Source organism: Lutra lutra, chromosome 1 (genome assembly GCF_902655055.1).
Source record: "Lutra lutra chromosome 1, mLutLut1.2, whole genome shotgun sequence".
Lineage (NCBI taxonomy): Eukaryota > Metazoa > Chordata > Mammalia > Carnivora > Mustelidae > Lutra > Lutra lutra.
The window spans coordinates 3,779,624-3,803,221 of record NC_062278.1 but is presented as its reverse complement, the minus strand read 5'-3'; the positions used below and the strand labels follow the sequence as shown (position 1 = coordinate 3,803,221).

General features: G+C 60.1%; 1 protein-coding gene across 6 annotated transcripts in view; it reads right to left on the bottom strand.

Moving 5' to 3' along the window:
* Positions 1-790: 790 nt before the first annotated feature.
* The window catches only part of PRDM15 (PR/SET domain 15), a 61,108-nt gene continuing 38,300 nt past the window's right edge, over positions 791-23,598 (bottom strand). For 5 of the 6 annotated variants that reach the window (XM_047719676.1, XM_047719668.1, XM_047719685.1 and 2 more), the window contains 13 exons: positions 22,756-22,923; positions 20,596-20,690; positions 18,074-18,205; positions 16,503-16,637; positions 15,782-15,945; positions 14,857-14,936; positions 14,404-14,523; positions 9,149-9,280; positions 8,090-8,173; positions 7,544-7,719; positions 5,499-5,579; positions 4,049-4,258; positions 791-3,095 (listed from right to left, as the gene is read on the bottom strand). In XM_047719676.1, the coding sequence (XP_047575632.1) occupies positions 2,616-3,095; positions 4,049-4,258; positions 5,499-5,579; positions 7,544-7,719; positions 8,090-8,173; positions 9,149-9,280; positions 14,404-14,523; positions 14,857-14,936; positions 15,782-15,945; positions 16,503-16,637; positions 18,074-18,205; positions 20,596-20,690; positions 22,756-22,923 (2,057 nt within the window). In that variant the 3' untranslated portion in view covers positions 791-2,615. Of the gene's footprint in view, positions 3,096-4,048; positions 4,259-4,333; positions 5,412-5,498; positions 5,580-7,543; positions 7,720-8,089; positions 8,174-9,148; positions 9,281-14,403; positions 14,524-14,856; positions 14,937-15,781; positions 15,946-16,502; positions 16,638-18,073; positions 18,206-20,595; positions 20,691-22,755; positions 22,924-23,598 lie in introns of those variants that run through there. The other variant, XM_047719693.1, reaches the window with a different exon arrangement.

Here is a 23,598-nt window from a genome sequence, read left to right as displayed (position 1 = left end):
GTGGCCGGCACAGGCGACGTGTCCCCCACCAGCGCCGCTCTGGACGCCCAGCCCTCTCCTCGGCACGGGGCACATCGGCTCTGGGAGAGTCTCACCATGACTGTGGCACAGAAGGGCACGACTTTACAGATGCACAGGCCACAGGTAAGTTCCCGTGGTGCCTTAACTTAGAGTAAGCAACCCAGACGCACAGAGCCCGGGGCTGCAATGGGGCCCGCTGTGGCTCCCACGGACACAGCCATGCACCCAGGATCAGCTGACAATCTCCGCGCGTCCCGTCAGTCCACAGTGACCTTGGCGCAGAAGCATCTCCGGTCAAGGACTCTGGTTGGATGGTACTTTTTTACTTCGCTCTGTCTCTTGTACTCAAATTCCCAGCATTGGTTTTAAGACCCCACAGACCCATTCTGTGCCCGATAGTGACCCTATTAAGACCAAGTGCGTCTACAGGAAACTCAGGAGTGAATCAGATTTTTATTCAGAGTTCTAACTGAGGGTTACACGGAGGGTCTTTCCACAGGCGTGGGTGTGAAGGAACAGCGAGAGGCCAGCGGGGCCGTGCAGCCGACACGAGGAGCTTTATAAAGATCGGAGGCCTCCTTACTCCAGGCACACAAACAATGTCTTTAAAAAAATAAAACTGTGATTTAAAAGGCCTTTATTACACTGGGAAGAGGAGTAAGAGATAAAGGCGAACAGAGGGTTAATTGTGTTCATATTTTTAGTCATTCACCCTTTCTATGCTGCGAGAGCAAAAAAAAAAAAAAATTGTCAGTGATTTTTTTCTTTTAAATATGTTAGGAATCTTGGTGTTCTTCGTGTTCTTGATCCCGTGGGTACCTGGCCCCGTTATATTTGGAGAACGAGGACGGTATTTTAGAAAATATATCACTCCCAGCCCAAGTTCATTTGATGAAACTATTGTGTAGAAAGCAGTTAATTATATACATAAATAACATAAAAATAATTATCATAAATTAAAAAATCAAATAATCTCCCACTGTGAATTCAACCGCCAGGCAGGCGACGGGAGTGTCACGGAGCCGCGTCCTGAGACACGCTTGCCTAGGGCGGGCGTAGGCCTCCCCGCGGTTCTGGAGACGAGAATTGCACGAAACAAATCCTAGCCCTGTCCTCAGACTCCTGCTACTGGGAACCAGGTGAAGTGCTGGGAAACTTGATTTTGCAGAACGAATCGTCCCTGGCCTCAGCGACGGCCAAGAGTCCTCCGGCGTATTCACTACGGATGCCTTGCTCGTCCTTCCGCGTGGGTGTCCCAAGAAGACAGGACGCGCAGTAACGAGGGAGCAAGGCCAGTATAAGGGCACATTAGGATGCGGTTCGGACAGCGTTACGGGGATCAGGAGGGTGAACGCCGCGCCGCTGTGTCCCTGGCTGAGCCGCGAGAGGACGTGGGCCAGGCCCCGCGCTGCTGACAGGCGCGCGCGCACGTGGGAGCCGTGTCCCGGGGATGCGCGCGGCTGTAACTTGGCACGCTCGTTCACGAAGGCCGTTCACGCTTCTGCTTGTGAGCGAACCTCTTCTGTTTTGTTGCCGCCTGGCAGAAGGCGGCCCATCTGGGTTTCGGAGACGTGTACTTTGCCGCTGGGAGAGCCACGCTCGCTCGACGTTTTTCTAAAACATTGGTCTTGAAACACATCAACCTTTGGAATTCAGTTCAAGCAGAAAGAACACACGGTTTCTTCCCTGTCCTTTGCTGGGATCGGCTGAGCCTCACTGTGATAAATATATTTGGCCAATGGTCCCCGGGCAGCCGTGCAGGAGCCCCGGGAGGGACGCGTGCAGCGGCCGTGTCGCCCACGGCGGCGTGTCCCTCACGCCCGGGCAGCCGTGCAGAGCTGCACGCAGACCGACGCTCCTACAGTGCAAACGACTTGAGCGTGTTCAAGATCGAAAACAACGTGGCCGGGACAGCCCTGAATACATAACATGGGCTCGAAATACAGTAAAAAAAAACAAAAACAAAAACAAAGAAATGAAAAATCGATCCACGTTATGTTACAAAGAGGCCTCTGAGGCCCGAGTCAGCGATGTCTGGGACCCCCCAGCCCAGGCCGACTGTGCCCAGAGCGTCAGCGGAAGCCACAGGGTGCCTTCAGCCCAGAGTTGGGTCACAAATTCAACTCGACTCAAATTTCAAAGAAAATAAACATCACTTTAACGTCTAACTGCTCATTCATCAAAAACACCCAGAAGCGAGAAGTGGGAGCTTCCTCGCCACCCAGGTCCCGTGAGACTCATCCCCAAGTCCCCAGGTGGGGATCCTGCCCTGAAGGAGGCAGGTGGGCCACTGTGTCCCTCCTGACACATCACTCGCCTCTCTGCTCCCGCTTGCCCCCCTTCCCCTGACCCCGTGTGCCCCAAAACCGAGTTCTGCCAGGCACACGCAGCCACCTCCGGGGTCACTCGAGGCGCGCCCCCAGACTGCGATGCCGGGAGGGGGTCTGGAGAGAATGCTGCAAGGCCTAGTCAACCTTACGGACGTTGTGATAGTAACTTTTTTTTTCCCTCGGTTTGGTATCCAGCAAATGAATCTCAAAAATGAGAAAGGACACCCGAGTGTGGGTCTCCATCTACACACTCTGCCGTGCGGCTCAGTAGCTGTACATCTGCGGCTGGGGCTCCGCCTGTACCTGCGGCGGCGGCGCCTGTGGGGGGGGCGCCTGCGGCTGGGGCGGCGGCAGCACGTCTGTCTGCGGCACCGCGCGCCACGTGAGCGGGTGCTGGTCGCCGAGCTGGCTGCCCAGGGGTGTGATGGAGTTGACCAGCGTGGTCAGATTGATGAAGTGCGCCACCGACTGCGGGTTTGTGGCCTCGGGCTGGGGGTGGATCTGGATGTCGTTCTGCCGGTTGTGCAGCATGGCGGAGCCACTGACGGTGTCAAAGGTCACAGTCAGGATCGAGTTGTCCAGCTGCAGCTGGCGCTCCGGGGTGGTCAGATGCCCGACGGCCACGGGCTGGAGGCTGGTGAACTGAGTCCCAGCGGCGGTGGTGATAGGGGTCACCGTGATGTTGGTCAGGCCCACTGAGCTCGATGGGGTGGTCACATTCGGATCCCCCAGGGTCACGACCACCTGCAAGGGTCACACACAACGCAGGCTGGTTAACAGTCTGCAGAATGGCCAATGGCAAAGCCTTCCGCTGCAGAAGCCCCACGCCTGGCACTCGCCCCCACCCCCCCGCATCCCCGGCCCAGAGGAAGAGAGGAAAATGTCCTTTGGTAAAGGATTAAACCAAGTTAGTTTTGTCCCAGAAAAATAAAGCCAGTGTAACAGAGCAGTAAGACACGGACGGAACCACAGAGCACTGGCTAGAACCAATATCAAACGATCTCACGGGCCAGGAAAAGAACAGAGGGAAGGAATGACGAGAAGGAAGGTGCACTCTGTGCTCGCGGCTCTCACGCGCTTTGCCGCCTGCGAACAAAACCCCCAACGATCAAGCTGAAAAGAGCAACACACAGATCTGTAGCTCCCGGAGTGAGAAGGCACAGAGAAGCAGCATCTGCTCCACAGAGAGGAACAAACGGCCAAGTACACACCGTGACTGTCAGTGCCCCAAACCAGGCACGAGACACACATCGGGGAGAGGTCTGCGAGCCTCAGAACCAAAGCATATCAGAGACTTCCATTAAAAGCAGCAGACGACCAGCATCTCTGCCTCCGCCGAACCTCCGAGGACCTCGGGTGTGACCTCACGGGGCAGACGCAGTGGGCCCCACTCTCACGGTAAGGAGATACATAGGGGCCACTTATAACCTCCCAAAAAGCTCCCGATTCCCAAGTGGTGGGAGGTGCCTACCCCACACATGCACCACGGTCAAGCTGCTAGTCCTGGTGACAGCTGTGACCTCTAGGTCTGAGCTGGGAAGAGTGTCGCTGATGCTGGCTGATGGGAGCAGTGCCCTATACAGCGCCTGCCACCGCGGGGCCCGGGCCAGCATCAGCACGTTTGCAGGGCACAGGCAGGGTCCCCGTGCCCTGTAGCTGCTCCCGGGGATGCCCCACCCCCGCAGGAAGGGACCAACCTGCTGGATACTCTGCACCGCGGAGTCCGTTTCGTCCCCCACGCCCGACAGCACGGGCTCCTTCTCTGCGTACTCGCTGAAGGTGGTCGCTTCCGGCCCCGGGGCGCCCGCCGCCTCCGCCTCCAGCTTCTGCTTCCTCTTGTGGGCCCTCCTGGAGGCTTTCCCGTGCTTCCCCTCGGCCAGCTCCTCCTGCTCCAGACTCAGTTCAGGCTGCAGAACACAAGGTTTGGCAACTTCTGGGTCACAGGACTGTGTCCCTACGGTGGCCACAGAGGTCCAAGCGCAGTCCCCAGACATGCCCCCAGAACAGAACGACCACGGCATGGCTGCTGGTGCGTGCTTCCAGAGATGGGTCGTGTTCCCATTGGGTTCACTTTCTCTTAAAAAGTGAAGGAAATTACATGCATGTCCTGTTTTTAAAAGCCACAATTTGTGCTGGGACGTGAGCATGTCTAAAGACAAGTTTTATGCCCGTCTCAGCTCTGCTGAGCTCTACCTGAGGCTGAAAATCCATCCATGCCCGGGCTCTCATCCCCAGGCTGGAGCAAATTCCTGACAGATGACCTTGGATCAGAACGGGTTTGGCCGTGAGAACATTACACGATCTCTTCTGGGGACGGCTACCGTGCCAGCCATATGGCGACCCCAGACAGGCGCACTGCACGCTTCTTGGTCTGTCCAGGATACACTGGTGTAGTGACAAATTTTCAGAACCAGGCCGATGCCACGACTGGCTTGGGTGTCCGAGAGGCCATCCTGGTCACCGACCACGCCCCCTGGTCCTCCTACACCATCCCACGTGCTGAAATCCCACCCAGTGGCAGAGAGACCCAGTGGAAGCCTGCCAGGGCCATCATGGGATTGCCCTCATCGGGGCAGGACATGGGCCATGGGCCTCTGGGGCGCTGCAGAGAGGCAGGGACAGGCCTTCTCGGGCTCACTCACTGTGACCCAGCACCTAAGTACTCTGTTCAAAAAGCTGTTTCAAACAGAGGTGTGGCCCATGATTTTAAAGCAACCAAGACCATGGCATATTCCCTTTACAATAAAACACCAGTTTGATGAAGGCAGTGGCTTAAAATGTCTTTAAAAACTAAGTTCATTCAATAAAGTTATTTTAGTTACAGTAATCTAACTATGCTGAGTTTTTATGGATTCTAACTGAGAGAGTTAATTTCACATGTCAGCGTGGCTCGGCTGGGGGGCCCATGTGTTTGGCTGTGCAGCGAAGATGCTGTGAAAGTGTATTTTTAGATGAGATTAACATTACATCAGTGGACTCTGAGCAAAGCAGATAACCCTCCATATTGTGGGTGGGCCTCATCCAATCAGTTGAAGGCCTTCAGAGTAAAGCGTGAGGTCCCTGAAGAAGAGGGAATTCTGCTTCCAGCTGTGCACAGCACCTGTCCGAGCTGCCCCACCCCAGCCCGTGGGTCTGCTCGGTGCCTACCTGGACGATGCCAATGGAGGAGGCATCGATGGTGGTGGTCTCCGGGAGGTGGTCCAGGTCGTCGATCCTCACAGCCAGGACCTACGGGTGAGCACAGTGATAAGCCCGGGATGCGGTACCTGCATGTCTCACAGGAACCCACCCTGTTCCCGACCCAGTTCAGCTCATCTACCTCCTGTTCTCCCCCACCTCCCATGCCAGACCGTCAAGTCCAGGAGGGCAAGATGGACAGCGGGCTCCCCACCAGCGGCAGCTTCGTGTGTGCGCGTTTGAACAACACAGAATGAAACAAGGGTGAAAGATCTAAAGGAACGGCCCCAGAGCCTTGGGAAATCAGAGCTGAGAAAAGGCACATCCGAGTGTCCTCTGCCCCTCGTCCGACAGCCTTCCCCTCCCTGCACGCCAGCCGTGCCCAGTGTGGGCGTGCTCAGGCGGGTTGTGGTGAACGCCGCCCCCACTGGAGAAGCAGGCATGGAAAGGAGACATTGCAGAGTGACCAATCCATTAGGGAGTGATCTCCGGTCCTGGGAAAGGAATCGCTGGAGAAAAGCGCTCGCTGCGCCCCTCTGCGCCGGCGTGGCCTCTCTCTGCACGCAGCCGGACGTAGCATGTATCCGGTCTGCAGAGACTGACTCCCGGGCTCCTTGTGAACACGGGTAACTACAGAAACTTACACAGCAACAGAGAACTCGCACGAACTGCAGAGTCACCATGTGGAGAGCCTGTGCCGTCTGCCCTGGGCCAGGAGACCCAGTGCCACAGTTGGTTGACAGCGGTCCACCAAGTGGACACTTGGAGAGGCCGAAACCCCGGCTGGTTGCTTGTGGCGGACAATTTAAACACCAGGACCCCGTACAACGCCGTCTTCTGTCCCTCCTGTGATCACTTGCTTCACAGAGGCGAGCATCACACACACACACACATACACACACACACACACACACGTGCACATACAGCCTATAGGACATGTAACCACGGCCACAAGCAACCGTGTATCGGATTCCAAGCACACGGCTACACTGTCACGACTTGAGCCACACGGCTCCCACTGGGAGGAGGGGTCCAGTATGGCCACGCTGCTCCCAGGGGGACATCCATGACCAGGGTGCCCGCCTCAAGCCAGCCCAGCACCGTCACTTCCAATCTCAAGTTCCCCTGCCGAGCCAACAGACGAAGGATGGCATCTTCGGCGAACATTCCCATTTCTGGGATTCAGCGAGGTTGAAGGTTCTTTTCTGAGTTTTAACCTCACACGATTCCTCTCCACGTGTGCGCACGCTCAGAAGGTTCTTTTCTGAGTTTTAACCTCACACGATTCCTCTCCACGTGTGCGCACGCTCGGTGCTTCCAGTCTCCTCCTCGAACAGCCGTCCCCCACCAGCAGCTCAGAGCGGCTGCCAACAGAACACTGTTCACCTGCTCCCAGGCTGCCTTCTGCTCCCTGGCCGGACCTACGGCATCCCGAGTGCGGGGGTGCCCTGCCCGTCAGATCGACGGATGTTCTCATTCGTGACTCCTTCCCCCAGAGTCATCGGACAGCTGCTGACCCGCGCTTTTTTCTATCTGTGTTTTTGTTTGCTTTTCTTTTAAAGCACGTGAATTATTTGATGCCCCAGATCTTCCTCTGGAGCCTGCGCCCAGGTGGGCAGAGTCGGCTTCTCTGTGTGACTGTTCCTGCTGGTGCTGGGACCAGCCTCAGCCCCCTGCCACAGGGAGGCCCCCTTCTGCATCCCGTGTCAGCCACCCTGACGGAAGGACGGAGGGAGGGCACCGGGGTCGTGCTTCTGTCCTGCTGTAATTCTAGTGAGACCATAACCCATGACCTCAGCGAAAAGTGTGTTTGAGGCTCTGCCTTCATTCACTCACTCACTCACTCACTTACTCATTCATTCGCTTGGCGCCTCCCAAAGGCAGAGGGAACATAAGGGCCGGGCCCTGCCCCTAGGAATCCTGGGTCTGCAGGGGGGATCCCCCAGCCAGTGCTGTGGGGTCTGCGAGCGCAGGGCGGGGGTGGGGAGGGAGCGCGTGTGCCCGCCCGGGCTCACCTCCGGGTGTTTGCGCCGGATGTGTCTGCTCATAGAGGCCCTGGTGGACACCTTGGTCCCACACAGCTGGCAGCTCTGCGCCTCCACTTTGTCGTGCGTGAGCTGCACGTGCTTCTGCAGCATGTACTCGGTGACGTACTTCTTGTCGCACACGGAGCATGTCCACTGCTTGCCCACTGCCCACGCACACGGGGAGGAAGACACAAGCCCGGGTCACCAGCGGGGTCGGCCCGTGACCCACGGGACAGGTGGAGGGACAGGTGGCCCAGGCTAAGATGAGCAGGACGGCAGCCTTCCTCCCGAAGCATGGTGTGGGATGCTGCTCCAGCGTTGGAAAATTTGGGAGTGGACATTGGAGATCCCAGGTGGGCTGACCATTAGGGGGCAAGGGGCCACCCATGAAGGCAGGACAGACCAAACACTCTGAAAAAGGCCTGCCCTGCAGAGCAGGTGGACAGCTATCCCCTCCGTGCACACGTGGGGGCGGGAGGGGCGCACCAGGGACCGCGGCGAGGGGCCGAGTGCCAGGCCCGCTGCCCTGCTTACCTGTGTGGATGAGCTTGTGGGTCTCCATCGTGTTCCTCTCACTGAAGGTCTTGCCGCACAGCTCACACATGAAATCTTTAATCCCTGCAGGAGAGGCGCGCTGATCTCAGAGGCTCCAACCGGGTTTTAACCGGACCCCTTGGCCAAGGGTCTCCGTGTGCGCAGAGGCCGTGGTACGGCAAGGGGGTGGCCAGGGGACCCCACAGCACAAATGGTGGCTCCCACACTCAACCGGACAGTTGGGCGGCTCAGCAGTGCCTCCCTCAGTGGGGCTGGCGAGGCCACCGGGCCCCAGGCCCTCCGTCCGCTCTGCACCAGCAGAACCATGCGGTCAGCCTCCCTCGGCACCGCATTTCTGAAGTTTTCCGGGGCTCCACGCGTTTCGCCCCAGACCCAAGAGCTCATCCGTCTCTCAGGGGGGCCATGAGGAAGGTGGGCGAGCAGGGAAGCTGGACCAGACAGGGCAATGCTCGAAACCCAGTTTGTGGGGGACACAGGGAACCATGGGAAAGAAGTTTCACACGACACAGCCGGTCAGCAGTGTTCCTGTCCCTCAGTTCCCGTGTCCCCTGCTCCTCTCTCTCACACGTGCTCATCCACATGCCCGTCTCTCCTGAGAAGGAACTCGTAGTTGATACACAGGCTGTCTTTTCCCTGCCGCATCACAAGCCTCTAAGTAAATTAACACATATGTTGACTTAACAGGTGCGCTGTTCCTTCTTGGGGATGCACAGACACTTGGGACATTCCAGTGTCTCCTGCCCCAGACAAAGCGGTGGTGGACAGCTGGCCCCGTGCGGTCAGTTCGTGGGCACCCACTCGGGCACACGGCTGCGTGCAAGGCGCGAGTGGGGCAGCCCTGGGAGAGCTCAGCAAACGCATGGATCGTGACTGTGGGGGCACGTGGGCGGCGCCTTGCCGATGGGGTGCCTGCTGGGAGGGTACGGTCGCCAGCAGAGGCAGCGCCCAAGAGCCCAGCTACAATGAGCAGAAGCCACGGGCAGCTCCCTCCCTGCCATTCCCGGCTCCCCGACCGGCCCAGCACCGCCGCGCACTCACCCGTGTGCCGCTTGTAGTGCTTCAGCATGTTGACCTTCTGCGCGAACTTGCGGTGGCACTCCTTGCACTCGTACTCCTTGATGCCCTTGTGTAGCTTCATGTGGTGACGCAGCGCGTGCTTGGTCTTCATGCCTGCCACGGACGCATGCACTGAGCTGGCCGCCCGCCACGCCAAGCCCCTGTGGGGCCTGTGACCCCCCGCACGCGCCCCCACCGCACCTGCGCCCCCGTCCACGGAGCCTGCATCCCCTCCCCGTGCCCATGCCCCCATGTGTTCCCCGCTGTGGCGCCCGTGCCCCCCCATGTACCCCCACAGTGCCTGTGCCTCCCACGTGGCCCCCATGCCCGCAACCACCACGCACGCGGCGCCCCCACGTGCCCCCCACGGCGCTCGCATCCAGGATCCCTCACAGTGCTCGCACCCCATACCCCTAAACGGCCCATGACGCAGACCTGCAACAGTGCCTGCACCCCAACCCAGGCCAAGACACCACCCCCGTGCCCACACCCCCATCCCATACCTAGACCATGCCCCACAGTATCCGCACCCCACTCCACACACTGCCTGAACCCCCCACAGGATCCCGCCTGACCTGGACCCTCGGGCAGGCACAGGTCTCGGAGGGGATAGAACAAGACAAGTGGGAGTCAGGGTGTGGGGGTGACTCTCCTATAGGACCCCCTCCACCAGGGCCGAGACGGGCACTAATGCCCTCAGAGGCCCTTAGGGATTTACTATCCCTGTGGAGAAGCTCACCTTCTCAGGAACCTGTGCAGACCTAAGGGTCAGTGCTCACAGCAACAGGGGTGAATGTGACCAGTGTGACACAGCCCAGTTATCTGAGGTGGGGGAGGGGGGTCAGCCTGCCCGAGCTGCTGTGGATCCCAACGGCGCAAACACTGAGATGAGAAGTCAGTGCTCCGGACCGCCGATGCCGAAAGGTGTGGGCTCCAACCTTCACACCGCCTCTAGCTCAACGCCCCTTCGCTAAAGGACGGGCGACAAATTACAGCCTCACCAACTTGGGCCAGTCGAGAAGGGATGTCCCTGGTACATGGTGTGAGTCAGTGGCAGGGGGCCTGGTATAGGGTGGGAGTCAGAGGCGGGGTGGGCTGGTCCCCTATGGGTGGGAGTCCGCGGTGGGCGTCCCAGTCCAGGACGCCCACCAGGTGGGCAGGGCTGATGGGGAGCACTAAGGGGGCCGCGGAGCAGGTGGGTGGTGGTTCCCACGCACAAAGCCAGCAGCGTCCAGTCCTGCCGGCCGCAAGCTGAACCGGGCAGGGGCAGTGGGCAGTGGGCAGCAGACTTGGAACCACACACAGATGACCAAAGGGGCACCGGAGCGGGGCAGACGCAGCCCACCTCCAGGACCGTCCTCGGGGACAGCCGTGGCAGATCGCAGTGCCTGACCAGAGTCCCACCAGGTTCCCAGAAGACTGCCTGTGCCAGGGAGGTGGAGCTGGGTCTCAGCCAGCCCTGCCCCTAACAGACCCCAGCCTGCTGGGGGCCACAAGAACTACCCCCACCCGAGCCGGCAGACAGGCAGGGGCCTGGGTGACCGTCCACCAGAAAAGGCTCTGGAGGCTACAGGACAGGAAGACACAGGTGGGCCCAGCGCTGACTTCAGAACAGCGCTTGCCCCTTAAAAAATTATTTTTAACTTTTTGATGAAAAAAGTCCCACAAACTCCGTGGAAAAGCTACCGGCAATGAGAGGTCAGCCCCGAGGATGGCACTCAGCAGCGCCACCAGGTCCCACGGGCACCCGGGGACACTGCTGAGCGTGTTCAGTTACTCAGAATGCCCCTGCCCCCCGCCAAGGTGCGGTCCCCTCTGTCTGTGCCACCCTTGTTCTTCACCCTGACACGTGGTCTGGCCGGTGCACACCTACGGCCATGCTGCGCTCAGCACTCAGCCCCACTCCCAGCCGGTGTCTGTCCATTCTCAGACACCTGCCATGCCAGCGCCTGCCACGGGACCAGCTCTGCTCTGAGGGCCAGAGGCTGGGCTGTGCGCCAAGCCCGGCCCCAGCTGCACACGGATAGGGCCAAACAGAGGCCAAGCACCACATGGGAAGGGATGAAGAGAAGCAGGATGGAGCAGGGACAGGAATGGAAGGAATGGATGTGGCCCAGAAGCTAGCTCATCCCGGGGGACAGACGGGGGTCTTCTTAGAGGACGCATCTAAACAGCTGTCCGGAAGGAGTGTGAGAGGGGCTGAAAGCTACTTGGGGGAACAGCATTTCTGGTGGAGGGAACAGCCAGTGCAAGGGCCCTGAGGCCAACGGAAATAGCACCCACGTTTCGAGCTACTCTCTGTCACAAACAGTGCTACATTATGTTTTAACTGCAGCTAACAGCGCCCAGCAGCTCACCCCAACTGTAGCAATATACACTCCCACCCAAGGTCCACGAGTCCGCCTGCCTCCTTCCCTTCCCCTGCACCGGCTGCCCCCCAGGCTGTGCCAGGCATAGGGGCATCTTGGCTCTGGCCTTGATGGGACCATGGCAGAGAAGACGAACAGAAGAGAACCAGTCCCTGCTGTCTTGCCCCACACCTGCATCTCTCCCACATGCATCTAAAATGAACGGATGCTACGTTACAAAATAACACACGGTCATAAAAAGAAAATGCATAGAAGGAAAGACTCCCCATTCTGACCCCCCATCACAGCCCGTGTCAGTGACAAACCACACTTCTCTTTCCATTTTAAAAAAGATCTGCGAACAGCTTTAAAATAAGCATGACTGCCATGCGGTGGAAATCTGAAGCCTCCTTCTGTTGGGATCTGGATTCACTCTGCATCCCATTTACAACTTACTCTGGGCCAGCTGCTGGGGTTTTAAATGGGTAGAATTCCCAGATCTGGAACAGGGTGGGGGGCGGCCCTCTTTACATCTTTAAATCCCCGGTGGCTTTCTGCATGCAGGCCCCACAGCTGTCTCCCCAGGGCCTGTCCCAAATACTTCATGGCACGCCGAGCGATTCAGAACCCGGTATTTTCCTGGGTATCCTGACTCCTCCTGCTGCTGGGGCTGAAACTCCCGTCATTCCTAACAGCCTCTCCCCTGAATAAATCCCACGCAGGCCTAGGATTTGGGGGGAAAAGAAGTAAAGTAACAAACAGTAATCAAGAGTATTTCCTGCAGCACTGTTTATAATGAAAGAAGACAAAAAAGCCCTTAATACAGAAGCAACGGTCTGGTTACAGGAATCTGCAGGACAGAGCCCCTATCAAGGTTCTGAGAGCCACATTAAGGCCATTTTACCCATTCTGACATGAAAACGCTCTGAAATGAATTTCTAAGTAAATAAAAAAGCAAAGTACAGAAAAAAAAAACAGATAAACACAGGCATTTGCTTGTACGTGGTAATAACTAATCCGAAAGCAAACTGACCACACCGATAATTTAATTTGTGTGAAATAACATGTTAGTCCAAGTATTAACACTAGCACTTATAAAAAGTCTTCAGAATTCGTGGACAAAATCACGGAACTAAATTTTAAGCACACTTTTGATATGACCAAGTATATAACATTGTAAGATGTGACTCTGACCTCAGTGCCCACCCTGGGCAGCTGCCCCTGTTCTGCCAGGCCCCCTGGGGGAACCCAGGTGTGGCGTCTGCCCCCTGGGAGGGGGCATCCCTACAAGGTCTACCTCTCACCCTCCCTGTCTCTGTGGTGCTCAACACTGTCCCTTCCCACAAGTGAGAAAAGGGGCTGGGAGAGCCAGGACATCACTAAGAGAAGCACAGAGACTTCTAGAATGTTCCTGCAGAATGGTGACAATGGTTCTCCAGAGCGTAACGGGTCTGAGGCGGGAGCGACAACTTCACCTTGTGCGCCACTTTGTTTGGGGCTAGGGGCCTGCACTGCTTTTCCAGGGAAGGAATCTGTGCATTTCCTTTGCACAAAGTGACCCTGGGGGACGGACAAGAAACCGTCACCTCTGGAGAGGCAGATGGGGATCAAGGGCAGGGTGGGGGCAGGGGGAGGATCACGTTTTGCTTTCCCTGCAGGTCACTCTTCCAAGCTTCTGCGTGTCGTCAATTTTACACCTGCTAACGGCTTACCCAGGGAGAGGCACGGTAAGACACTGGTGTTCTCTTCGGTCTTTTTTTCTTTAATTTAAAAAACCAAGTAAAGGAAAAAGAAAGGCTTTATAAAAATGCACAATTTTAAAAGATATAACAGCAAAGCCAACAGCCCTGATGTGCCTTGTGTCCCTGAAGGAACGGTCCTGCTGCCACTGCCACAGACGGTGCTGGTGGCCGCTGGTGACAGCCTGAGAAGCTCCGCACTCCCTTTCTTCTACACGGTTTTGTTTTGTTTAAACAGAAATGGGTTAAACATTTACCATGTAGCAGGATGACCTTTTCTCCCCATTTTACTTAGGGATGTGAGATATTTTTTAAGTTTATTATTGTTCAACTAATTTCGTCTGATTAAAATGAAGGTCACAGCCCTCGCTGGTCACAATAAATCGCTATTTAACACGTCACTGCTTCCGGTTAGCAGGCGGTGAGAGCTGGAGATTCTGCGTGTGTGTGCAGAACACACGGCGGTTCTTAGAATTACTCGGTGCTTCCCAGGACCCTTGGCCAGGCTGCTTGCCCACTTTAAAACTCATGTTCTCTCCTTGTGATGGTCCTATTTTTCCTCTAACCTCTCACTTAAATCCTGTCCTGGCAGGCGCTCCCTGGCTCCATGTGCTGGCTGCGCCCGCAGGTGACAGCCCAAGCTCGTCCTGACCAGTGCCCCCATACCTTTCCTGTCCCCCGTACCTTTCTTGCGACTGCCCTGTGCCCACTCAATCCGCGTGCCCCTGTACCTCTCCCGCGCATGCCCCGAGCCCACCGAGCCCTGCGGCCGCCGGGCCGTGCCCGCCCCATCTCTCCTGTGCATGCCCCGCGCCCACCTGACCCCACATCCCTGTACCTCTCCCGCACCCGCCCTGCACCCACCTAATCGCGCATCCCCGTACCTCTCCTGTGCGCACCCCATGCCCACCCAGGCCCGTGCCTGCCGGGCCCCATGTCCCCGTACCTCACCCGTGCCCGACCAGCACCCACCCAATCCTGCGTCCTTTTACCTCTCCCACGCACGCCCCGCGCCCATGCAGCCCCGTGCCCGCCAGGCTCCGGGCCCCCACACCATCCCTCTCCTGTGCGTGCCCCATGCCCAGCCAGCCCCGCGCCCACCCAATCCACACGTCCCCTCACCTCTCCCGCGCGCACCCCGCGCCCGTACCTTTCCCGCACTCGGCACACAGGTACTCCCGGATGTTGTCGTGCACGCGCATGTGCTCCTTCAGCATGTCCTTCCGCGCGAAGGACTTCCCGCACTGCTCGCAGGCGTGGCTCTTGACACCTGAGCAACAAGAGCATCAGAACGTGAACCCGCAGGCCCGTATCCGCGCTCACAGCACAAGGACAGCGAAGGAGGAGCGTCGGGACAGGAGCACAGCACGCTGCCTCCAGCGCTCCCTCTGCCTGCACAGAAGCCTACCACAGGCTCCAGGGCGCTGGGAAGGTCGCCGGGACCCGGAGCCATGGGGCAGGGGTCCAAGCCGGGGTCAGAAGCGGTGACAAGGGCCCCAGGACGGGAGAAGCCAGAAAAAGGCATGGACGAGGGGTGTGCGGCTGCGGGAGCAGGGAGCAGGAGGACACCCCGGCCGGCCTGGTCCCCGTGGCAGGGCCCTACCCGTGTGGATGAGTTTGTGCCGCTCCAGATTCCCGATGCTGTTGAAGATGCGCCCGCAGATCTCACACGGGTGGATGTACCTGGAGGCAAACGGGAGCCTCAGCAGGCCGGCGGCCGCAGCACCCCACCCCCACGCCCTGCCTGGGCTAAGGGCAGGCAACAAAGCCACTACCGGGGCAAGATGCACGAGGACTTCCACCTCCAACAGGGCTGAACGGTGCCCCTCAAAAGGCACAGGCCGCTGCCCTGATACTCAGCACCTCAAACCCCAACCACATTTGGAAACGGTCTTTACAGAGGTCGTCACGTGAGACACAAGGTCATGGGGGCGGGCGGGGTAGAAGGACGGGTGTCCTTAGGCCCCAGACTCACACAGATGGAAGACCACGTGAGGTCACGGGAAGGCAGCGTCTGTCCGCCAAGCAGGGAGGCCCAGAACTGCTGCCCCCTCCAGAAGGAGCCAGCCCCGCTGACCCCTCGATCTTGGGCCCCCAGAACTGAGACGGTGCACCTCACTGCTGGGGCGAATCGGGGGCCCTGTGCCCCGCAGCCCGAGCCCGCTACTCCAGCCTCTGCCCGGGGCCGCTGGCTCGAGGCCCTTGAACGCAGCACTAAGCATGGGCTACAGCAGCCGCGGGGCTGCACCCCAGGAGCCTGACCTCGGTGGGGAGAGGGGGTTTCTGGTGGCTCTGCGGGCAGGCCGGGAAGCACTCTGTTATGCTGTGAGGCCAGCAGGGCGAGGAAGACAGGACCCACGATGCACAGGACGGGCGAGGTCGGCCCGCTTCCCTCCAGGCCCAGCCTCGGGGCTCCCCGGGGAGACGGACTCGGCATCAGAGCAGCTGCCTCCCCGAAGGGAACGTGCCCCCCCCACCATGGCATGAGGCCAGCCCCTGCAGCCCCCAGCCCCTGGAGGCCTCCTCACTTCTGCACGTTGGGGTCTGGCAGGTTCTCGCGGTGGATGACCATGTGAGCGTGGTACGTGGCCTTGAGGGCGAAGCGGCGGTTGCAGATGCTGCAGCCGTAGCCCTTCTCCTTGTGGACCTCCATGATGTGCTTCAGGTACTCCTTCCCCCGGCCGAAGGTCAGCTGCCAATGGGCGCACCCGTCACCCCCAGAACACCCCAGCTGGTGGCCTTCCGGCCCCCAGCTCCCGAGGCCCCGCCGCACACCGAGGCGCCCCAGCCGGACAGAGAGGGATGCCTCCAAGTGTGGAGTGCACAGGGGTGCTGGAGGCGGGCGCCCGCTGACCTGCCCTCCAGACCGGCCCACCCCTGGGCCTCTCAGCTCCCCACCCAGTCGATCTCCACCTGCCGGCCCTGAAGGCTCCATACCAGGTGCTGCGACGAGCACAGAGGTGCCTGGTCTGCGGCCGCCAAAGCCTCACACAGGGACCTGCGCTCCACGGCTGGTGGCTGCAGAGGTGCAGCTCGGCCTCCAGCCACCGGCCCCCACCCAGGCCGGCCCCTCGGCGGCGTGCAGGTCAGCGCCCGGTCTGAGACCGTGGTCAAGAAGGGAGCCACCACCTCCGCCCCGCCCAGGAGGCGCGTGGCACGGGCAGGATCCCACGCAGGCCTCTGTGCAGGATGACAGCCGGGGTGCGCGGGGTGGGGGGGCTGTGGAGCGGGGCTGGGGGGCCGGGTTACCTGGCACCGCTTGCAGCTGTACTTGTGAGGCTCCGAGTCCGCGCTCGTGTCTGAGTTGTCGTCGTTCTCCTCCGAGGAGATGCCGATCTTGCCGATAAACTCCTCCCTCTGGTGGTCGTCCATCAGCGCGATGTCCTGGAGCGCAGGGTGGGAGAGGCGCTGACGGCTTAGTCGCGCCCCCGGCAGTAGCGGGGCTGCCCCACACGCAGGAGGCAGCAACGCCTCTCGGCCGCCCGGAAGTCCCACGTGGGGGTCCTGCTTGCCGCCTCCCTCGGGGCTCCCTGGGCCCCTGCGTGCAGCCCACATCCCGGCAGGAAGCCCGCCAGGATCCTGCCTGGTCTTGGGGATGCTAGTGTCCCCGGCTGTGATGGGATCAGTCACCCCCTCGCCCCCTGGGAAGGGATCGGTGCTCTCTAAGGCCTGTTTCCATATGACCTGGCACGGATTGTGCCAAAAATTATTACTTCTCTGAAAAAGACCATGAGGAACACTTCAGTCGTCCCGTCACAGGTCAGAGAAGCTCCCGCGAGCAGCTGCGGGCCCACAGCGGGGCTGAGGCCAGGCCGGGCGGAAGAGGCCTTGCCTGCGGCGGAGGGGGATGGGGGGCTCGGCTCCCCTGGATCTTGTCTGCTCCTCGCGGGGACCCAGCGGACCTCCTTGCTGCGGCCCGTTTCCCAGCCGCGGCCGCCAAGCGGCGCACCACAGCCGGCCAGTCTCCCTCGTACACGGGACCTGCGATTCCGAGAAGGATGGACAGGCCTCCTTCGGGAAGTCCGCTATCCTGTCTGCCCCTTCCCTCCCGGAGCAGAGGGGAGGTTTTCACAAGGGCCTACTGTTGTGTTTCTTACTCAGGCTCCCGTTAGCGGAGAAGCAGCAGCACCTGCTGGAGGAAGGCTGCCCCGGGACGGGCGCTCAGACCAGCCAGGCCCTGCGCCTCTGCTGCGTCTCATCGGATCCTCGGGAAAGCATCCTTCCCCGGCAGGTTTCCGGGCCCCCATTCCCAGGGCTCAGGTGGGGGCAAATGGAGGTCTAAGTCCCCCAAGCCCCGGCCGAGGCCCCCACATGCTCCTGGGCCCTTTCTCTGGCCCCAGCTTCGTCCACGTGGCTCAGCCCCTGCGCTGGGGGCGCCTTCCACACTCCTGCCTCACCTCCTCCCCTGCCTTGGATTTCCACCTGCCCAGTGAAGCCCCAGCCCGCACCCGGAGCTGGAACTGCCAGGACCGGTCGCCGTGCTCTGGCGCGTCTCTGGGGCCCGCACTCACCGTCTCCATCTGCCCTCGGCACCACCTAGGATTTCCTCCTTTGCTCCCTGGATGGGCCCTTCTGCCCTTAACCATGACCCCGAATCCTCACGGCACCCCCACTCCCACCTCCTTGCTGTCCTCACCAGGAAGCACCCAGAACGGAGGAACTGTCACGTGAGCCCCGCCGCAGGGGCCCGAGAAGCGGCAGGGGGTCACGAGCGCCCGCCAGAAGACAGGCCAAGCGGACAAGTGTTTTGGGACGCTGGCCGCGAGGGCCTGCTATGCTGCCACGTGAGCTCCCTGGGCCAGGGCGGCGCTGGGCAGCACCTTGAAGTGGACGTGGATGTGGTCCCTGAGCACGTCCACGCGGAAGAACTTGCGGCCGCAGATCTCACAGGTGTACTTCTTGTCGCCGTGGGTCAGCAGGTGCTTGTTCATGTTGCTTCTGCAGGAGAACACCTGCGGGCAGAGGGGCGGGACCTCACAGACCGGAACCAGGCAGGGACACACTGGATGCCTGCCCGAGACCCACCTCGGGGCTGGAGTCAGGCGTGAGCGCGAGCCAGTGATGGTCTCAGTATGAGCCTGTTTTGTCCCGGGGAACCAACTGTCCTCTCGTCTCCACTGGCAGTGCGATCTGCCTCCGTTTATTCACTCACTTAGATATTTCCCTAGGACGGGGCCTTTCAAGAAGGTGGAAAATCACAGAACTGGCTGGGATCTTCTGAGAGTGTACCGAGGGAGAGTGCCACCCCCAGGATGGGCACCAGGCTTCAGGTACAATTCATGCCAACTCCCCCAACCTGCTGTCTCTGGTCTAGTGCAGTGGCTAGTGCAGAGGCTCACACATGTCCCCATATACCCCCAGTGGGGCCGGGCTGGGATGCTGGGGCCGGGCTGGGATGCTGGGGACCCCGTGCCCTCTGGCACAGAGCCCCAGGGATGAAATGGCAGCAGAGGCCACCTGCAGGCCCTCCTGATCTGAGAGCACCCGTCTGGATGGCAAGTCCCAAGGGCACGTAACCCAGAGAGCAGGTCTCCTCCAGCCTGCCTCACCCCACGCACTGCAGGAGAACATGAGAGATGAATGAAGGGAAACGATTCACAAGGCACAGGAGGCTAGTGTCTTCATGGGACTTCTCTTTTCCAGATTTTCAAGGTACTTGGGGCTAACCACCCTGTGACCACGGCCCTGGGGCGCTGCGTGAGAGGACGGACAGTAGGGAAGGCAGGCCTCCTGGGGAGGGGCAGAGGCAGCAGGTATCGCCAACAGCCCTGTCTTCTCAAGGCAACGGGGTTAAAGACAAGACTCATTGGGAGCAGCCGAGATTTCAGCGTTAGAAACATCTGAGCTCTCTCCCTTCCTGTCCAGACCCTCCATGCAAACGCAATGAATGTGTCACTGAATAAAATGTGTCTGAATGCCGTCAAGGGCTAGGTGGTTTCACACCTGTGATCTACCAAGGGCATCGAAGGGACATGGTGCCTGTGCTCCCCGAGAGTCCGTGATTAAGTCTGGGTTGACCAGGACACACGGATACGGACAAGGGCTCCATGGAGAGCAGGGAGGGTGACCAGGACACATGGACACGGACACAGGCTCTGTCCGGCGGACAGCAGGGAGGGTGAGAAGGACACATGAACACGGACATGGGTGAGCAGGTGATCTGCTCACCCCCCGCCCCCAAGCTGGGCCTGGCTGCTGGGCTCACGGGAAGACCCCTGGCACCAGCTCCCCCTCCCTCTAGCCTCGCCAGTCCCCAAACCCACACTCCAGGGCACATGCCAACATGGGACTCCCAGGCCATTCTATCCTGCTGACTGGTTTGCTTTGTGGTTTGAAAAACGTCAGGAAATTCCACATGGAAACACGGATTTCCATTTTCTCCCTTGAAAAGGTCAAGAGAGGTGGCCATGTCACCCCGTGGCCGTGGGCTGGGCCGCGTCGCAACTGGCCGTGGGCTGGTAACCTTCACCTCTCTGGTGTCCAGACCCGGGGACAGCGGGGCTGTACCCTGGCTTCAGGGCCCCAGCACCTGGCGCTCTGGGGGAGGGGGGTGGGACTGGGGGAGGCTGAGACAGCAACAGCTCCCCTCCCCCCACCACACCCCCACGCGCCCATTGGTGGTCACACACCGCCCCCTTGTGGCAGCATGGAGCCTACGTGAGCAGCAGGTGCTCTGTGTAAGGGAGGGACAGGAGCTCCAGCCCTGGGGACCCATGAGCTTTGCAAACTCCTGAGTCCTGGGGTGCGAGTCTGAGGGACGAGCAGCCACACTCTCGTCTTGCTCACAAAGAACAGCACCATTTTACGTGCAACCTGGCGCACCCTGGACGGCAGTGCCGGCACGGGGTCCGGGCACGATGCTGACAGAAGGCCGCCCCGCCGGACACGGCCCCGGACGGCCTGCCTCAGAGGCACCTGCCCCTAAGGGTGGCGTCCCGCCTCGCTCACCCGGAGCGCCCACGGCCATGGGGCGGGTCGGCACTTAGACCGGCTCTGCTGGGACGAAGGGAAGGCCCCGGGCCTCCCCGTGTCTTCAGGACCCCACACTCAGGTCTTCCGCCACAAGGACGCGTGGCAGGGGCGCTGAGGAGGAGAGGGCGAGCTCCAGGAGGGGCTCAGGGGGAAAACCAGCCGCGGAGGAGAAGACACAGCCTTAGCTCACTCGCAGGAGACGCATCCCAGCATCATGCAAGGACAACGACAGTGTAAGACACGCGTGGGCGCTGGCGCTCGCGATGACCCGTGCATCCGTTTGCGCACTCAGAAACCTTTCCTGCAGCTCGGGGCCTTAGCTGCAGGCTGGGTGGGGCTCCCAGCTCGGTTCCAGAAGGGAGACGGTTACCTTGCCGCACACGGGGCATCCCGAGGGCTCCTTCTTGTAGCGGACCAGATTCTCGCCACCAGCGTCCAGGTCTTCCCGCTTCACCCGCCGCACGCCTGGAACGCCCCCCACCAAGCGAGAGAGTGAATACACGGGAGCACACGCGTGCTGGGCACCTGCCGCTCGGCTGGCGTGGCTGCCTGGGCGGCGGGGGCAGGGCTGGCGCCCCCAGCACGCACCACAGGAACCAGTGCTCCTTCGGACACCAGGCCAAGAGCGGCTACACGCACCCCCAGCAAACCATGGCACGGCTCGTGCTCCCGAAGCGTGTGAAAACACAAGGGGGTTCGGAGTTTTACGGTGTTGGAGAGCTACGCTGAGCTCACGCTGAAGAAAGGAGTCTCCTTCAATCCCAGCGCTCAAGGCCAACGTAGGATTCTCAGGGATGACCGTTTTGGTCAAAAAGATACCGATATTCATCCTTGCAAATTAAATCAGTCAATCAGGATCAGGGAGAAAAACCAAGTGACAAGGGACTCCTTAAGGTTTGAAGACCTCACTGTTCATACCTGGGATCAAAATGGATTTCTAGAAGCTCACAGGAACAGTGTATCGTTCGATAAAAGAGAAATTTGCTCTCAGTGCCTTTCCACCCAGTGGACCTGTTCTGGACCATTCCCGCATCCCACCAAGGGACTGCAGGGCCGGACTTAAGAACGCCCACTCGAGGGGACGTGAAAACCCATCATCCCCAAAGGCTGCCAGCGGCATAAAGTGCAGCGAGCAGAAGCAGTGGCTGAGACTAGGCTCTGACGGCAAGGGGAACCACGAGCCTCGTCCATTCGTTCCTGCAGAAAATGATCAGCCTCGTGTGTCGGCTGTCGAACGTGGTGAAAAGTAGTTACAAGACGCAGCCCGCGTGCCCGCCCATCAGGAGACGCTGACCCCGGCAGGCCGCTGGCAGGTGGCACACAGGGCTTGGGGCTCCACCAGCAGGGGCTGGCGCGGCCACTCACCAGCCTAGGGGGAAACCAAGGCACAGTGGGGCCTGCCCGGGGCTCTGCAGGCACAAAGTGGGCACCAGGTTCAGCAGGAGAGGCCCAGGTGCCCCCGCCCGAAGGGTCACAGAGAGAAAAGAGGTGCATTTCCCGAAGCCACGTGGGCGACAGTTGAGCAGAGAAGTGGGTGCGAAATTCCTACAGGAGGGACCCGTCTTCCTCGGAAGAGTCCGGATACGTGTCTACGCACAGCCGCACAGCCGCGTGCCCCGGGTACACCCTGCACGCGACTCTTATTTCTTTTCCAACACGCCTGAACATCATCTGTAATCCTTTCTCAAATGGCTCTTCTCAAGCTTTTACAGAAAGGTGCTGTGGCCAGCCAGGGCCGCTTACCGCGGGCTGGTCTGCAAGGGGGACGTGGCTTTTGGGGGACTAACCGGGACGATCACAACGAAGATGCCGATTCAAAGAGGATCTGTCTGGGCCAGTTCTCCGAGAAAGCCTGGGCGGGAGCGCCCGGCTCACACCCGCGGCCCGGGCACCCTCCCACACGGCGCTCCCGTCTGCCCTGCACGGCCACCCCCAGCCCCATCCTAGCTCACCCCCCCACAGTGCGGCCCTCCCCCCACCCGCTGCTGAACCCACCGCCCCAGCTTCCCCTGCAGCCGGCTTCCTGTCAGCCCCCAGCGGGAGGGGTCATCAGGGGCCCGCAGAGCGCCTGAGGGGCACGGGGGAAATTACATACGGCCCCAGCCGCGACGTCTCCCCAGAACATTCTGCTCTGTGCCGAGGCTGCAAGGTCACCCCCTCCCCAATTTCATACGCTGTTTACTCCCCACTTTCTCTCCTATCAAAAGCATTTTCTCAAGAGAGTGAGAGACTCTGAAGAAATGCTTTTAAGGACTGCGTAGTCCTCAATGCTAGACAGTCCAGATTCCTAAAAGAAAAAAAAATAGAGTCCGGATTTCTAAAAAAAATAGTTAATAACAGAGTCCGGATATTTTCACCCTCTCGGCATGGGACACCAGGATGTCTGGGGGTTCCCGCGAACACACCGTCGGCCCCCCGCCAGCACCGGGCTGGGCCTCGCCGAGCCGCGGAGGACGGGGGCATCGCAGGCGGCACCCCACGAGGCCGAGCCCCCGGCCCTGCTCCGAGCCCCCGGCGCCGCGGCGCTTACCTTCCAGGTGCCGCCTCTGGTGGTCCAGCATGACGTCCTTGCGGTAGAACATTTTGCTGCAGACCTCGCAGGCGAACTTCTTGTCCCCGTGCTTCTTCTTGTGCTTGGAGAGGTTGCTGTTGGTGGAGAAGAATCTGAAACACATCTCACATTGGAACGTCTTGTCATCTGTCCGGAGAGCAAGCAGACACACGGCAGCTTTTAGGTAAACGGCACTCAAGACGGGATCAGCATCCTGGCCGTGGGGGTGCAGCGGCGAGGAGGCCCGGAGTCCGGGGGGCTGGGGGAGGGCAGAGCTGCAGGGGGGCTGAGCCCCCTGGGAAAGGTGCCACCACCCTCGGCCGAGCACCGGGACCACACGGCGGAGCACACAAGGGGCCCGAGCCGGCTGGTCCTCACAGAGGGAAGTGAACACCGGCTCCCCCGCTGGCCCCGCCTCGCCCCTGCCGCACACGCCTCCCTGGCATCTGGGGATGTGTCCCCGGAGGAGCCAGGCCTGAATGACCACTGGTCTGAGCCTTCTCCCTGCACCCGACCCGACTGCGGCCCCGACCCCTGGTCTCAGAGGAGGTGGGGTCCTTCCCCCGCCGCCCCGGGCTCCATCCCCGCCTGCCCCTCCAGGGCCCACCTGCCCTGTCCCTTCCCTGCCACCTGTCCCCGTCCACACGCACAGACACCCAGGTTCTCCCACTGGGCACACAACTGTCTTCTAGGTCCCTCTTAACAGACACACACCCACACTCACCCACACCTGACACACACACTCTCACACACCCCCACACACCCCACACTCACACATACACATCTATACTCTCACATATTCCACACTCTCACACCCACACT